The sequence below is a fragment of the Microchirus variegatus genome (assembly GCF_963457635.1).
Source record: "Microchirus variegatus genome assembly, chromosome: 9".
NCBI classification, from domain to species: Eukaryota; Metazoa; Chordata; class Actinopteri; order Pleuronectiformes; family Soleidae; genus Microchirus; species Microchirus variegatus.
Genome location: NC_139810.1, coordinates 4,605,217 through 4,623,682, shown reverse-complemented (window position 1 = coordinate 4,623,682; position 18,466 = coordinate 4,605,217). Strand labels below are relative to the sequence as shown.

At 39.1% G+C, this 18,466-nt stretch overlaps 1 protein-coding gene across 1 annotated transcript; it reads right to left on the bottom strand.

The window, feature by feature from the left end:
- Positions 1-4,263: 4,263 nt before the first annotated feature.
- LOC310931774 (putative beta-lactamase-like 1) lies at positions 4,264-13,290 on the bottom strand (the record flags this gene model as incomplete). Its single annotated transcript, XM_083895003.1, has 6 exons — positions 4,264-5,248; positions 5,933-6,038; positions 9,486-9,694; positions 10,686-10,843; positions 10,927-11,030; positions 13,185-13,290. 6 exons carry the CDS (start codon positions 13,288-13,290, stop codon positions 4,264-4,266), a joined length of 1,668 nt encoding a protein of 555 aa, XP_083751129.1.
- Positions 13,291-18,466: the final 5,176 nt, after the last annotated feature.

Sequence of the window (18,466 nt, the reverse complement as noted above, 5' to 3'; positions counted from 1 at the left end):
ATTATCATTGTTATTATTTTTTAAATATATTATATATGTATATAAAGTACACGCATTTCTCACTAAGCAAATGTGCTGAGTCACTTAGTGTCACAGTCGACTGATGGACAATAGGACTGAACTGTTTGCAGAAACCGACTCATTGCTGCTTTGTTTTTAAATGAATAAATACAATTCTAATCAGTCTTCACTGAGTAGAAAGATTTAAAACCATGATAATAATCTCTGCACAACATTAAAGAACGTGAACTGCTTCCAACAGATGTGTAAAGCTTTTTTTGTTTTAACGTACTTTTGTGCCGTATGGCTTCTCTCTTAGACAAGTGTAAGTATTTTTTTTCCTGTTGGATAACCTAAAAATAATTTAATTTAATGATTTAACAGATACATTTCTGAGCCACTAAGTCTTCTTAACTCAGAAGTGCAAACTCTGTGTTTACTGAGCCGCTGTGAGAGCAGACAGCTGTGCTAACAGAGCCAAAGACAGAAGCTGAACTTCGTGTGAAAAGTTGTTGGCTGTCAAAGCTGCAGTTGTGTCACTTTAAAAAAAAAATATATACAAATATATGCTACCGTTAAACCACTATCAAATGAGGTCACACAATGCTGATTAAGCTCATCAGTTCCTCACAACTCTGGTGTTTTTGTGTCTTTTAGCGATGTATTTTAGTCACAACTGCGCAAGATGGCTCCACCCACAGCTGGACGACTGGAAAACCTTCAGAAGCAGATTCTTCTGCTAATAAGAAGAAGTCGGGACTCCTATTTTAATCAGAATCGCAAATGTGGCTGTCTGCGGAACGCGATTGTCCGTGTGCCAAGCGCGATGTGGCTGCTGCTGTTCCTGCACCACGCAGCTCCAAGTTTTCCTGGATGAATTCTGGACAAAAGATCCTGAGTGATGTATCACAGCTTTGGCGGAAGGTAGGAACTCTCTTGTGTTTTTGGTCAGTTCGTCACAACTCTTGTGTTTTTGTGTATTTTAGTCACGACTGGGCAAGATGGCTCCACCCACCGCTGGACAATGTCTGAAAACAACCAAGAACTGTCCATGAAAACTTTCAGAAGCAGATTCTTCTGCTAATAAGAAGAAGTCGGGACTCCTTTTTTTAAAATAAGAATCATGAATTTGGCTGCCTGCGAACATGATTGTCCGTGTGGCTGCTGCTGTTCCTGCACCACGCAGCTCCAAATTTTCCTGGATGAAGTCTGGACAAGTGACACCGCATTCACAACAGGTCCTCAGTGATGTATCACAGCTTTGGCAGAAGGTAGGAACTCAGTCTCTGTGTGTGTTGTTCGGAGAGAGAAGTTTGTTTGTTTTGGTAATAGAAGTTACGTACTGTAGCTTTAAACATTTTGCCTCACTTGTCGTTGCTTTGTTTTGCTCAGTGCGTGGATGAAACCGGATGAACAGATGGCATTGAATTGTTTAATTGCATTTTTTCCTATTAATTACCACTTAAATGGACATAAAACTATAGTTTTTTTTTCGTGTCATTTCTTCACAGTTTATGGCATCATAAACAGTTTATCATTAACCAACCCTACGAGCAACACTCCTCCATAAATACCCTGCAGCTGAGAGGAACACGACATATTCACAACACAATCGCACACACAGATAGAGAGCAGCAGCATGAAAACCGCCGTATGCGTGTCGCTCTTCTTCGTAGCGTGGTGGCAGCTGTCTACGGCTGTGACCGTCAAGGTGAGAATTATGCAGAAGATGCCTGATACTCGAGTGCAAACTGGCCTTAAAGGATATGTGTTCATCATCTCTTGCAGGAGGGAGACTTTCTCTTCTCTCTGGAGTCGGTGAAGGCTCTCGGGGCTTTGGTGAGCGCCGATGACGCGTCAGTAAAACTGGAGGAGGCCAAAGCCGCGGCGGCAGTGTGTTCTCATCCTGATTTACCTGACGACTTTAAACCTCTGTGTGTGAGGAAAGATGCCGGAGCATCTCTGCTCAGGCTGGGTAAGACAAGAGTTTGTGAAAACGCTCAGGTCAGAGGAAAACCTTCAGTCCTTCAGTCTAATTTTGACTCTATCGTAGGAATTTAGGAATTAATTTGGTAATTACAAACCATGCTCCTCTAAGAGATTGTCTTAGTTTCTACATAAGCATGGGAAAAGCTGCTAAAGGAACTTTTTTCAACCACATTTATATCTACTGATGTACAGTATTTAATTTTTGTGTCAGTTACACTACCGTTCAAAAGTTTGGGATCCTTAATTTTGAAGGAAAATCACTTTTTTTCCAATGAATATAACATTAAATGAATCAGAAATACACTCCCTACATTGTTAATGTGGTAAATGAATATTCTAGCTGCAAAGTTTGAAGGGCAAAATGATTATTTTGACAAAAAAAATCATTATTTCTAATCTTGTCAATGTCTTGACTACATTTTCTATTCGTTTTGCAACTCTTTTTATGAATGAAAGTGTGACTTTTAATGGAAAACACACAAAAACTATTCTATAAGGGACCCCAAACTATTGAACGTTAGTGTATATCTGATATTAAAGCGATTGTAGTGATCTGTGCACATGCTCATATCACTACAAAGTGTAAAGTTCCCTCCTCTTGATCTTCATAGTCTCCAGAGAATGAATTCTAACATTTACCTCTGTGTTTTTCAGTGTTGTTGGCCGCTCACTCTGACGCCTGTGAGATCTGTGAGTCTGTCGCCTGCACTGGCTGCTGAACACAAACACTTCACCTGACGTGAATGATACCTAATTTTGCCTCTAATCCAAATGATTATTTATACTGAAGGGAAATACACTGATATGTACTTGGTCGTGTGCTTATAGGTTGTTTTATACTGGTATATCATTTGATCAGAAAGTGTGAAGTTTAGCTCCCTAGTTTTAGCAAGTGCAGAATATATATGATCATGTGAAGGTTCATGAAGAAGAAAGTCAGCTCACTGCATCAGGGCAAATAGATAATTTCCCGAAATTCAAAAATTCATTTAAATTATTCATTAAGAGGTTTGCAAATATTTTCAAGGGATCCTTGTTCAGGGCGATGCCGACTATTATGATGGTAAATTTCAAGTTATTCCAACATACTTTTTGTTTTTAATCATACAAATCTTGAATAATGATAAAAAAAAAATACAAAAAGCACGTTTGACCACATTGACTTTGTTGGCTTCTGTAGAGGAAAAACCTGCTCCTTATGTAAATATAAAAAGTTTTAGCAAGTGCAGAATACATATGATCATGTGAAGGTTCATTAAGAAGAAAGTCAGCTCACTGTCAAAGTGCATCAGGGCAAGTGGATAATTTCCCGAATTTCAAAAATTCACTAAAATTATTCCTTAAGAGGTTTGCGAATATTTTCAACAGATCCTTGTTCAGGGTCATGCCGACTATTATTGTGGAAAATTTCAAGTCATTCCAAGATACTTTTTGTTTTTTTGAAGAAATTCAGCTCACTGTCAAAGTGCATCAGGGTTAATGGATCATTTCCCGAATTTCAAAAATTAATTAAAATTATTCCTTAAGAGGTTTGCGAATATTTTTGTGGAACATTTCAAGTCATTCCAAGATACTTTTTGTTTACAAAATCTTGAATTAAAAAAAAATAATACAAAAGGCACCTTTGACCTCATTGGCTTCTGTAGAGGACAAACCTGCTCCTTATGTAAATAATAAAAGTTAATTCTGTGGTAATGAAAACAACAATTCATACAATCAGGTCATTGTACACACACAACTTTATTTTCCTTTCTTCTTTTTTTTTACAAATTCAGATGCATAAATTGCTTTTTTTTGTATGCGTACACAAAAGGTGATATACAGCTGCAGGTTGTGGATTTATACGTGAACTAATTTTACAAAATCAAACTTGTTGTCTTCATGTCACACTGTAGGCACTTAGAGAGAAATACAGCCAGACTGGCCATCAGCCAAACACATTTTTAGCAAAGAATCATACAATAGTGTGTCCGTTTTACACTGTTGGTGCTTCTTTTAATAAATATAGACAAGAATAAATTGGAAAGATTGTATTAGAAGTAAATATTCAGCAATGACAAGGGAGCATCACGTGACGACATGGCCAAAAAGGTCATCTTGATTGATAATTGTTTCAAATCAGTTAAAACTGATAATTGTGATGTCAGATAATTCAAGAAAAATCATTAAATTGTGGTTTTTATGGACAAAATTGAGATATTTTATACACCTGAGGTAAACCACAAAGAGTAATTGCATGTCTTACGCCCGGTTTATTGTGAAGCTGAATTCCCTTCACTGTGAAATAAAGAAGGGTCTCCCGGCGATCCTTGTCACGGTGTAAGTGTTGAGTCCTGGGGAATCGAACGCCGGCGACACGCCCTTCTTGGTGAACACGTGGAAGTTAAAGAGCTGACCGTCCTGCGCGTCCAGGGACACGGAGGCGCTGTTGAACTTGAGCTTGCAGGGATACGGGCTCTCAAACACCAGCCTGAACACGCGCTCCTGCAGGAAATCCAGACGAATCGTCCGGTACTTGGCCGGCACCGTTGTGTCCAACTGAGGTCCGAACTGCTGCATGACGAGAACTCCGTCGGAGTCCACTTTAATCTCATAGAAAGTAATGTTCCTGTAAGTGAAAAAGCCAACATATGGAGTCGGGTCAGGCGGCGGTGTCACAGATTTACGAGCGTCCCTGAAAGCATTCTGCAGCGCAGGGATGAGATAACTGTAGGCCTGGCTCACGAGGTCCTGGGACCTGGGTCGAACCCCGGCCATCAGGACGACCAGTCCCAGTTTGAGTCGTGGTACTAAAGAGAGCGTGGCGGCGTAACCGTCCAGGTCACCGTCCTTCCTCACCACGTCGTAGCCAAACTGCTGGTTGATTTCCCACGGCGTGCCGGTGGAGTTGGCAAAGTAGCCGTCGTGGCAGCGTAGGACTGGGGTCAACATGGTGTTCAGGGTGTCCTTACGTAGCATTTCCTGTCCCCCGGACACGCCCAGGAGAGCCATCATGAGCTTGGCCATGTCCGCCGACGTGGAATACATCTGTCCCGCGGGCCGGTACCAGCCCAGGTCGTAGAGCGGAGCCGGCTGGCCGTTGCTGTACACGCCCACCGCCATCTTCCGCTGAGTGCGCGGGGTCAAGTCGAATCCAGTGTCCTCCATGTTGAGCTTCCCTAGAACGTTGTCCGACACCCAGCTCTCAAAGTCTGTCCCCGCCACCTTCTGGGCCAGGACGTTGGCCAGTAAGGAGAAAGCAACGTTGCTGTAGTGGCATCTGAGGGGGAAGAGACAGTGATGTCATTCCAAGATACTTTTCAAATGGATCATTTCCTGATATTCAAAAAATCATTAAAATTATTCCTTAAGAGGTTTGCAAATAATTTCAATGGATCCTTGTTCGGGGCGATGCCGACTATTATGATGGTAAATTTCAAGTCATTCCGAGATACTTTTGTTTTTGAGCCTAAAGTCAGCTCACTGTCAAAGTGCATCAGGGCAAATGGATCATTTCCTGAATTTCAAATATTCATTAAAATTATTCCTTAAGAGGTTTGCAAATAATTTCAATGGATACTTGTTTGGGGCGATGCTGACTATTATGATGGTAAATTTCAAGTCATTCTGAGATACTTTTTGTTTTTTTGAAGAAATTCAGCTCACTGTCAAAGTGCATCAGGGCAAATGGATCATTTCCCGAAATTTCAAAAATTTCTTAAAATTATTCGTTGCTGTAGTGGCATCTGAGGGGGAAGAGACATTGATGTCACTGTTTCAGCAATTTTAGAATTCAGTTTAAGATTTTAGCTTTAACATTTTTATTATACACGACCGTTCAAAAAAAATTTTTTTTCCGAAATGTCCTTATTTTTGAGGGAAAATGTTTAAATCTCACAAGTATAATGGTAGTAACAGAAGCACATCAGAGTTGAGGATATATTCACGACACAGGAAGTCTTACCTGGTGCCTGGATCTGCCACAAGAACCTCATCCTTTAACAAATTAACAGCTGACTCTGTGTCTCCACTCCAAAGGAGATTAGTTGACCTTAATCTTCTGGGTAAACCTGTAAAAATATTAAAGAAACTTAAGTGGCCCTTTCTGTCTGAAACTCATTAGTTACCTTTTTCTACAGGGTCTCTGCAGGTTTCAACAAGTCAAATTTAAGACTTTTTAAGACTTTTTTAAAGACCATAATGAATACAATTTAAGACCCATTTCAAATCCGTACTGGCAAAAAAGTACAAAAGACACGAAGGAAAATTGGAGACACAAATCATTGAAGTTGCAATTCAGCTTAGCTGTGTGTTTTCATTAAGTTTTCTCCGCTGCTATGCTAAGCTGTAACACACCGCGGCGCGCGCACAGCACACTAGCTAGTGGTGCGCGCCTCGATAAATTGTCACCGGGCAGCACAGGTGACCTACTTTAGTTCCCTGTTGTAGTTATGTTTTCGAATACTCAAAAACAGAAATATTTCAAAGCGAGACTGAAGTTTATGCAATGTTTTGAATAAAAGTAACTTTATTGATTTTCATCACCTTTTGAAATTGTATTTAAGACCTTTTAGGAGATTTTAGGAGAATTTAAGACACTTTAAGGCCTTAAATTCAAATTATTGGATTTAAGACTTTTTAAGACCCTGCGGACACCCTGCTTTCTAAGACATATAGTTGTGACTGATGTTGATCTAATTATTTTTTATTTCATTATCAAGTATTTGGTTATTATCACCCTGAGAGGAGGAGGAGGAAGAGGAGGTGAAGGACCTTGAGTGTCTTGAAAGGAGCCTTAAATATAATGCCTTATTATTATTATTATTATTATTATTATTAAGATGAGAATTAAATCAAAACCCTCATGTCCTCATCAATTATGCTACCGTACAATTTTTGTTGTGTTTTCCATTAAAAGTCAGACTTTTATTCTTCAAAAGAGTTGCAAAAAGAATAGAAAATATAGTCAAGACATTGACAAGATTAGAAATAATGATTTCTCTTCCAAATAATCATGTTGCCCTTTCGTGAAAGAACCAGCAAAAGTGTTTTCAGCTGTGCTAACATCATTGCACAAGGGTTTTCAAGGGTTTTCTAATCATCCAATAGTCTTCTAACGCCATTAGCAAACACAATGTACCATTAGAACAGTGGAAATGGGCCTCTATACACCTATGTACATATTCCATTAAAAACCAGACGTTTGCAGCTAGAATAGTCGTTTACCACATTAACAATGTATAGAGTGTGTTTATGATTAATTTAATGTTATATTCATTGAAAAAAAGGGATTTTCCTTCAAAAATAAGCACATGGAAACCAGGTGAAAGTGTGTGTTTACATAAATCAAGAGCTTCAGGCGACTATTTCAGTTCCGTCCACAGTCACAGTCGCCTAAAGTGTTAATAAATCAGGCTTTAGCGTCACCTGACTTCCACCTGAATGTGGCAGCTTGTGTTTGAGTCTTTGTGGTGAAAACAGATCCCCCGCTCATCAGGGGCTTCCCCCTCTGCGTTAATCCTCCACAGCTGATTATCTCTATGTGTGGACGCGGCTCAGTGTGAGCTCAGGGTTTGCTTCAGGTGCTGCAGAGATGGAGTATTTTAGAGCACAGAGCTTCCTTCACACACACTCTGTCTCTGACTTACATCTAAATATAACCAGCGTGAGCGCTTTTCATGAAGAGAATAGTCAAGTTTTTGTTGCCGTTTCCTTTATGTCAGACTTGACCGTCACCAGGAAGCAGCCTGACACAAGTGAAAGTTGTTTTTTGCCTCTAAATAAAAAAGGTCACCGCTTCATCTCGTTGTTAGGCAGCGTTTTCCTGACCGGAAACTCAAATGTGTGTCGCGTTTTTTGCTTCCACAACAAGGTTAAATGGAGAAAAACACAGTTTTACAACCTGTGGAGAACAGCGTTAAAGTAGACGGACGGGAAATATTAGAAGAATAAGAAGATAAGGCCATAAAATAAAAATATCTGACACTTAATATAGTATCATATAGAACCATACTCTGTTTTGGTAAAGAAAGATTATTAAAATAAAAAAAAGTCTGTGAATATCTAATTAAATTGGATTAAACAGAGCTCTTGAAATATATATATATATATATATTCATATATATATATATATATATGAATATATATATTATATATTTGAAATGTACACAAAACGCTTACATTTATGCTGACAACATTTAAAGCTCAACGCTTTCCTCTTTGATTTTGTGATTCGATACAAATATAATAATAATATTATAAATGAAATCAAAAAGTATTCTAAAGTAAATTACTTTATTAATTAATAACATATTTGAGCAATCTATACTTTTATAGAGATTAGGCTTCACAGAATCCATATTTTAAAGAATTCAAAAATAACCTAGCTAGCTTGCAGTTTGTATGGTAATTAAACAATAGAAAACCATCTAACTCAGAGCTAGCTAGTTTGCTAACGCACGCTCGCGATTACGCCCGCAGTCATGGGCTTTGTTTATAAAGTTTCACGAGTTCAAAAGCTAACTAGCTAGCGAGCGTGTGAACAGTCAGCATAGGCGTTTGGTCAATGTTTTGTTTTCAGGTTCATCATTTAATGATACCTTCCATCATACAGCTATTTCCTCACCAGCAGAATAATGGAGTTCCTCTTCTTCGCTTGTGGGTAAATGAAATTCTCCATTTATACTTAATAACACTTCTTCTGCAGTATATATATTCGTCTTTACCTCTGCATTAAAGTGTGCCAGTGCCATTTTCGTATTGAATTGTTTATTGCACTGAAGGCGTAAATGCACCTACACTCTTAGAAACAATGGTTCCAAAAGGGTTCTTCTACAAGGGCTGAGGTTCTACCTGGAACCAAGTTACAGCTGCAGTAAAACTGCACACGCTTAGAAATAAAAGTGCTAAGTAGAACCATATAAGGTTCTTCGGCTTGTCCTCATAGGAGAACCCTTAGTCTTGCTGTACCAAGAACCTTTTTAAAACCCTTTATTCAGGAAAGGGGTTCTAAAGGGTTCTCTGGATCAAAATGGTTCTTACTGGAACCATTGGTTATCCAGATCCACTTTCGGGGCTACTACTACTACTACTATTGTTATTATTATTATCATACACTCTTAGAAATAAGGGTTCCAAAAGGGTCCTTCTGAAAAACCCTTTCCCCAAAGAAAGGGTTTTTCAAGAGTTCTTGGTAACACTAATGGTTCCGGTAAGAGCCATTTTGATCCAGAGAACCCTTTAAAACCCTCCAAAAGGGTGGAACCTTTCCACCTGGAGCCAAAAGTGGTAGCCGAAGAATCTTATACGGTTCTACTTAGCACTTCGCTCCAAACTCAACAAGTTTTCACTTACGCTTTTTTGTTTTCAGCCTTCATTTTAAAAAGTAACTATTATTGGGACCATTTTTTTTCAACCGTTTTGATAGAGCGAATCAAGACCTTCAATCCCTCGATAATGTGGATTGTGATGATGGAGCGAGCAGACGCAAAGACTAAAGTATGGTGTGGCCACCTGACCTGAGAGCTGACTGGCCATCCTGCGCAGACTGAGTCCAGGAGAGCGGACCCCGGGGTTCCTGAGCGATGGCCCGCTCTCGCCCAGTGGGTTCTTGACGGTGAAATTGTGGGCGTACTTCTCCACAGGGTCGTCCAGAGAGTCCACCAGGCCGTCCTCCCACAGCTTGTACAGCATCAGCGCGGGGAAGATTTTAGAGAGGCTCGCGATTCTGGAAAATGATTAAAGCGCTTTCATTTAGTCGATGGTTTTCAATCACAGCTCCTGTATTTATCTTCATATACGATATCGGTCCATAATCCCACGCATTTCACCTCTAATTCTAATTCTATGTAAGCCTCCAATCAAATACAACATCCAACAGAGGATTTAAATCATGTTTATTATTCAGATAATGTTATGGATAAGCTTTCAGATCTGGATAATACTTCCTTTTTTTATCATTTATTTATCTGTCTGTATTCAAAGTTTGGGTAAAGTTAACATTAAAGGTGCCATATGTAAGAATGTGGCCAAAAACAGTTACTACATTCAAATTCAAAATACCGAGATCTTTTAGGTTTCGTTTTCTGACGTAACTGGCAACCCGTGGTTGCTCGGCAGCTGAGACTCTACTGACTGCAATGATTGGTAGACGGCGGTAGGTGGCGCCACATGCCAAAATGTTATTTCAAAACATAAACATGATCTGCAAAATGTTTTTTTTTAATGCAAATATTTTGTCTGTACTGTTGTTGTTGGTGAGTTCAGTTTGTTATATGAACATTATTCCTGAGTCTCTGTGACATATTAGGAGGATTTTATGGCCAGTTGCTTTAGATTTATTACATAATGCACCTTTAAATGAATCATAACTACGACTATTCTAGCTGCAAATGTCTGGTTTTTAATGGAATATGTACATAGGTGTATAGAGGCCCATTTCCAGTGTTCTAATGCTACATTGTGTTTGCTAATCGCGTTAGAAGGCTATTGGATGATTAGAAAACCCTTGAAAACCCTTGTGCAATGATGTTAGCACAGCTGAAAACTGTTTTGCTTGAAGGGTTAATAGGATTATTTGGAATAAAAATCATTATTTCTAATCTTGTCAATGTCTTGACTATATTTTCTATTCATTTTGCAACTCTTTCGATGAATAAAAGTCTGACTTTTAATGGAAAACACAACAAATAAAATTTGAACGGTAGTATAAATCCCACCTGTACACCGTGTACTCGTTGGGTGCAGACGAGGAGGAGTCGCTCGCGTTGGTCTTGCCAAAGTTTCCGTTCCACAGAACGGAGTCGTTGACCACGATGAGCGCTGATATGGCAGGCAGCTTGGTGCTGTGGACGCTCGTCTTCAGGAGTAAATCTATCTGTGAGAGGCAGAGAAAACCTCAGTTTACACTGTGTCCAGAGAGAATGACGTTTAACCGGAGAAACTAAGAGAGATATTCACCCTCTCTAAGGCCACCCTCAGTGATGTGATGGGATGTTTGAGCCGCACGGGCTCAGGGAAGCGAGGGCACAGCTCCTCCACGGTGGCCTGTTTCTCAACCACCACTGTGGAGCATAGGGAGGAAAAAAGTGATATACATTTATGTATATATATACATATATATATATATATATATTAGTGCTAGGCACTAGGTTAACGCACAACTGACCAGAAAAAGACGCGTGTGACGTTGTGTTTACGTGCCGCGACACCGGAGTCCAGGCACCGTTTACCAGTTAGCTCCGTTAGCTGCATTAGCGCCTTTAGCGCCGTTAGCTCCTTTAGCACCGTTAGCGCGACTACAGTCGAACTGGAGCAGTCTGTTTATTAAAAGGAAAAGAGCAGCGCTAACTAATAACCAGCGTACCCGTGTACTGCGTATGTGTGCCTCTGTTTTTAAAGTTTAGCGTTACTTTAGAGACTCATGTTAACAATCGGGAGTCACGGAAACATGACGTCACGGAAACGCGACGCGAACCGCCGTGATCGCATTAACGCGCCCAGCACTTATATAGTGGATGTAGTATATAAGTTTTAAAAAAATATATATATATATATATACTTGTATATATAAATCTGTGTGTATATTTGCTACTGTACTTCACTACAAAACTCGCACATCTGTACTTTACTTTATAATTTATATTTTATAGAGCCAGGAATTTAACCCACTTTTACTTATAAAATTGAAGTACATTTTATTTCAGAAAATGACTTTGATACTGAAGTACAGTAAATGACACAAACTTCAAGTTAAGTCTGTGACGGTGGAGAACTTTGCTAAAAATGTGTCTGAACTCAAAAATACAAAAGATGTAAAAGTTTCAGGAAATCATTTTGTTGTCAATCCTACAATCACATTAGAAAAGTCGATATATATTTTTTGGGTTGCCAAATACGTTTTTTCCAGCCTTATACTGAATATTTATTTAATAACACAAATACACACAATTATAATAATGCATTTTTCCACGATTAATCTCTCTAAATTCACCCTTTCAAAATAAGACAAAAATGGTCAAATAGAGTCAGAAATGTTAGTTATTTTCTATTTTGCTCTGATAGTTGGACATTAAATTAAAATAAAAGTATAAAAGGTTTGAATTACCATCTGATAAATGTTATCATTATTAAGTCCCAACGTACAAAGTTTGTTCAGCACAAATATTTATTTCTTTTCTTTGACAGGTTGTTGGATTATAGCAGCAGTGGTCATAAATAAATAAATAAAGTGAAAATAAAGATACAGCACCAACCATAAAATAATAACTACTGTACAGTTCAGTGCTGTAAATGATAAAGTCATAAAAATGAGTTTACTGCTGCTGCTCAGGAGGAAGCCTCTTGTCTGTCCACAGGATTTAAACTCTGCTAATCCCAACGCTACTATTTCCAGTTTCGTGTAATCCCAGCCGCAGCTTCTACACATGAACGGTTAACACCAAAGTGGCTAAGAAAGGCTCACACACACACATGAGGGGCCGTGTAGGTCATAATTCCTTTTTTTTACCTATCACGTACCCAATTTTACCTCTCACATACACAATTTACCTCTCACATTCACAATTTTACCTCTCACATACACAATTTTACCTCACACATACACAATTTTACCTCTCACATACATAATTTTACCTCATACTTACACAATTTTACCTCACACATACACAATTTTACCTCTCACATACACAATTTTACCTCACACATTCACGATTTTACCTCTCACATACACAATTTTACCTCTCACATACACAATTTTACCTCACACATTCACAATTTTACCTCTCACATACACAATTTTACCTCTCACATATACAATTTTACCTCACACATAAACAATTTTACCTCTCACATACACAATTTTACCTCATACTTACACAATTTTACCTCACACATTCACAATTTTACCTCTCACATACACAACAATTTTACCTCTCACATACACAAATTTACCTCACATACACAATTTTACCTCTCACATACACAACAATTTTACCTGTCACATACACAATTTTACCTCTCACATACACAATTTTACCTCACACATACACAATTTTACCTCTCACACATTCACAATTTTTCCTCTCACATACAATTGTTTTACCTCTCACATACAATTGTTTTACCTCTCACATGTAATGTTTTTACCTCTCACATGTAATGTTTTCTCACATTACATGTGAGAGGTATATATGGTGTATAATAAGTCATTTATTTACCTGTCTTCAGCTTTGGCATCCTGTACTGCCATATGAAACAGCAGGTCATGACCACGGAGAGCAGGAAGAAGACCACCATGCCGAGCATGGTCCACTTCACCTTCATCTTCAACCTGGAAAAACACACACAGTGAACCTAAATACAGTCATACACATTTTGAACAACATCAACACAAACAAACCTCTTATATTTGTCTCATTCTTCGTTCGCCAGACACATAATATTCCTTTCTCCTCCAGGGAAACAGCAGCATGACAGCATGTCCACTGCTGCTGAGCAGTCACTGACCACCACCACCTACATGCACTTAATCCCTGACTGTGATCCCTGACTCTATTCCCACTCCGCCCGTGACATCATAATCTGCAGCCACATGAGCCAAATGTATAAGGAGGACAGTGGAATGTGAAAAACCTGCTTGCTGTTACTCATCCTCAGCAATCAAATCATCTCACATCCTCTGAGGTTAATTCTCCGGCATCATCACTCATCCGCATGAATAATCTTCATCACCGCATCAGAGCGACAGCGCAGGGTTAAAGTGTCACAGGGGCCTCATGGTGGTGGTGGTGGTGGCAGTCTGCAGGGATGAACGTTTTCAAATCAGACGCTACACGCAGTGTTTCTGATCACATGAATTTAACCCTTAGTGCTCACGTGGCACAGATCTGGGCTGCAGGCGCAACCATACGGTGGCCCAGAGGTGTCAGGCCAAATACAAACGCCACAACACAAATACAAACGCCGCAACACAAATACAAACGCTGCAACACAAATACAAACGCCGCAACACAAATACAAACACCACAACACAAATACAAACGCCACAACATAAATACAAACGCCACAACACAAATACAAAAGCCACAACACAAATACAAAAGCTGCAACATAAATACAAAAGCCGCAACACAAACACAAAAGCCACAACACAAACACAAAAGCCACAACACAAACACAAAAGCCACAACTCAAATACAAAAGCCACAACACAAATACAAACGCCACAACACAAACACAAATGCCACAACCTAAGTACAAAAGCCACAACACAAATACAAAACCCACAACACAAATACAAAAGCCACAACACAAAAGTCACAACACAAACACAAAAGCCGCAACACAAATACAAACGCCACAACACGAATACAAAAGCCACAACACAAACACAAAAGCCACAACACAAATACAAACGCCACAAGTCAAACACAAAAGCCACAACACAAATACAAAAGCCACAACACGAATACAAAAGCCACAATACAAACACAAAAGCCGCAACACAAATACAAACGCCACAAGTCAAACACAAAAGTCACAACACAAACACAAAAGCCGCAACACAAATACAAACGCCACAACACAAAAACAAAAGCCACAACACAAATACAAACGCCACAACACGAATACAAAAGCCACAACACAAACACAAAAGCCGCAACACAAATACAAACGCCACAAGTCAAACACAAAAGCCACAACACAAATACAAAAGCCACAACACAAATACAAATGCCACAACACAAACACAAAAGCCACAACAAAAACACAAAAGCCACAACACAAATGCCACAACACAAATACAAAAGCCACAACACAAACACAAAAGCCACAACACAAATACAAAGCCACAACACAAACACAAAAGCCACAACACAAATACAAAAGCCACAACACAAATACAAATGCCACAACACAAACACAAAAGCCACAACACAAACACAAAAGCCACAACACAAATACAAATGCCACAACACAAATACAAAAGCCACAACACAAACACAAAAGCCACAACACAAATACAAAGCCACAACACAAATACAAAAGCCACAACACAAACACAAAAGCCACAACACAAATACAAAAGCCACAACGGAAGTGAACGGTAACAGATGTTGACAATGTGGCGGAGTGTTGCCATGGATGTATAATATGAATTGGACAGAGCTCCGCCCCCTCTGCCTTGAAGACAATTTTTACATGGTGGCCATTGTGGGTACTGCAACAAAAAATCCCATGGGACCCAAAAAGCAATTTTCCCATTGACTGTAAAAGTGTCCAAAGGACACCACGAGACATTGGCGTTTGTATTTGGCCTGACACCTCTGGGCCACCATACAACCAGGGCTGGATTGGGAAAAAATCCAGCCCTGGATTTTTTGGCAGAGCCCTATATCGTATTATTTATACGATATGCGGAGGCACATGACATACCAGAGCATATATGTGCACATTGTGTTTCAAAAATTAAAATAAATAATAACTGCAATGTAGTCACTGTGGATTGAAATGATTTGGATATGTGGTATTTTGAAGGAGGCTTCACTCTCAAAAGGTCAGTACAGTAAATCATCTCCTGGTTCCACAGGTTAAGTCACGGTCTGTGACGAACACTTATTACGACCCACTGAACGGCGTTTGTGGAAGTAGCGACTTAGCTTCAAATGCTACTACACACACACACACACACACACACACACACACACACACACACACACACACACACACACACACACACACACACACACACACACACACACACACACACAAGATTTAAACGACATTTTTTGTTTTAAATTGAATTCGCTGTTATCAAAGCAGCTACAGGTGCAGCCAAAGATTAAGGATAATCTGCTCTTTTCTCTGTGTCCTCATTGTTATTGTATGACCTGTGTATGTGTGTTGTGCTTATATTTGCTACAGTATTTTATTGTTTTATTGTATGTTCTCTATGAGGTCACACGTTTGTATGTTTTATTTTTATTTCTCGCTGACGTACAGCACTTTGTTTCAGCTGTTGTTGTTTTTAAAGAGCTTTATAAATAAAGTTAGATAGGATTGAATTGAATTGTCCTCATTGTTCAGGTTCTCACCAACAGTGTGGCCCTGCACTCTTATATACACTCTGAAATAAATGAACTATATAAGGTTCTTCGGCTTGTCCTCATACACTCTTAGAAATAAGGGTTCCAAAAGTGTTCTTCTACAAGGGCTGAGGTTCTACCTGGAACCATTTGTTTTTCTTGGTAACATTAATGGTTCCAGTAAGAACCATTTTGATCCAAAGAACCCTTTAAAACCCCTTTCCCGAATAAAGGATTTTAAAAAGGTTCTTGGTAACACGAAGGGTTCCACCTGGAACCTAAAAAGGGTTCGAAGAGCCTTATATGGTTCTACTTAGCACTTTTATTTCTAAGAGTGTGGGAGAACCCTTTTTGGCTCCAGGTAGAACTTTTTATAAAGGTTCTACCTGGAACCCTTTTGGATGGTTCCACCAAGAACCCTTTTTTTTTAATTCAGGAAAGTGGTTTTAAAGGGTTCTCTGGATCAAAATGGTTCTTACTGGAAGCATTAGTGTTACCAAGAACCCATGAAAAACAAATTCACACAGTTCCAGGTAGAACCTCTTGTAGCCCTTGTAGAAGAACACTTTTGGAACCCTTATTTCTAAGAGTGTATGAGGACAAGCCAAAGAACCTTATATAGTTCTACTTTTATTTCAGAGTGTATATAAGAGTGCAGGGCCACACTGTTGGTGACAACCTGAACAATGAGGACAATTCAATCCAGGTTCCAGGTAGAACCTCAGCCCTTGTAGAAGAACCCTTTTGGAAGAGTGTATGTTAACAATCATCTCCTAATCAAATCCATGTTTGGTCTATGTTCACCATTTTCCCCCCATATGTTTTTATTTATCCTACTGAGACTTAATTTAATCATATAAATGATCTCAAATCAAACAATCGTGACCTTGAATGATCATGTCGTGTCTTGAGAAGGACTAAGTACAGACTTTGATCTGGATTTCCTCACAAATCACACGCTTTGTGTTACAAACACAGACTCACTCGGTATAGTGTGACAAAGTGATTTATTGGTCTGGCAGCGGTTTATAAATATACTTTTCTTTCAAGCTTTTGTGACCAAATAATAATAAATTACATTAAATCAATTAATAAAGTATAGTAGGAAAAATGAAGGGGGGAAAAAGCATTGACTTCCATTCATTTGTTATCAACCTAATTCAAATCTTAGCTGAAATGAGGGTTCTGCCTTATTAGGACCACATATACACTGTTTGCCAGACACAGTGAAGAACACAGTAAACATCATTGTGAAGCCTTTTTGTGCCTCTTGTGGCTGAAATGGTTATTACAACACACTTTATGGACCGTGTGCAGTTCATAAACTTGATTTTTTTTTTAGATAGAGCAGCAAATGTTCCTCAGATATCGTGAAATGAGGTTCTATCAGACGAGCCATTTGTTATAGTGGCATAAATCTGCTTTTATGGGTTAAAAGGCACTTTGACGGTGAGCGTTTTCATTCATCACCTTCATAGAAATAACCCAACAATCAGTAGTTGTTTGTTTTTTTTAAATTAAGGCCAGTTATTATTAAATATAAATAAACCTGTGTGAGTGTGAGGTTGCTGTCTGTTAAGTATTCATGTGTCCAAAGTGCAGTTGCCATGGTTTCTCCAGTGTTTTACCAGATGTTTTCAGTCTGAAATTACAGAAACTCACAGACACTCAAAGTGTACGGTCACATGACACGTTGTTATCAGGCTCAGATAAAGCACAGACCACACACATGTACGACTGTAACTGAGTCTGAGGATTTATTTCGAATGCGCTCTTTAAACTACGATTACTGCTGCTCATAAAACATTTTATATGTGTGTTTTCCTTCTTCATATCAGTCAATCTCAATGTGGAGGAGGATTGTAACTACATATTTTTTTCACACTAGATTGTAGAGGCTCATAAATAAAATAAAAAAAACCCTCATGGTAAGAAAAAAAAAAACTGGACCTCCTACCTTTCCTGAGTGGGTCAGTGAACTACGGTGGCCTTCACCTACCAAAAACTATGTTTTAAAGTTGGTTAATGCATCATGTTTACACGGACAGAGATGTTAATTACAGTTTAATCCAGCTAAAACCATAGTCTGACTAAGACAAGCTTTGGACAACTTGCCCAGTCCAAGTACACAAGTCCCACTCCACCTCTGTAGGTGGCGCTGTATCTCTCTGTAAGCTGGTGCGGATTGAATCAGTTTCCTGTTGACAGTCCAACTCCAGTCCGACTCAGCGTCTACTTTGATTATGAATCGCGTTATTCAGGTATGTTAGTCCGACTAAGACGAGCTCTATTTTAGTCGGACTAATAAAAAAAATATATAAAAGCACTCGGAGAGCGCAGACTTCTGCCAAGGTAGGTCAGTGCCTACAAAATACACCCCGCCTGTGTGCGAGTGTTGTAGCCAGTGATAACCA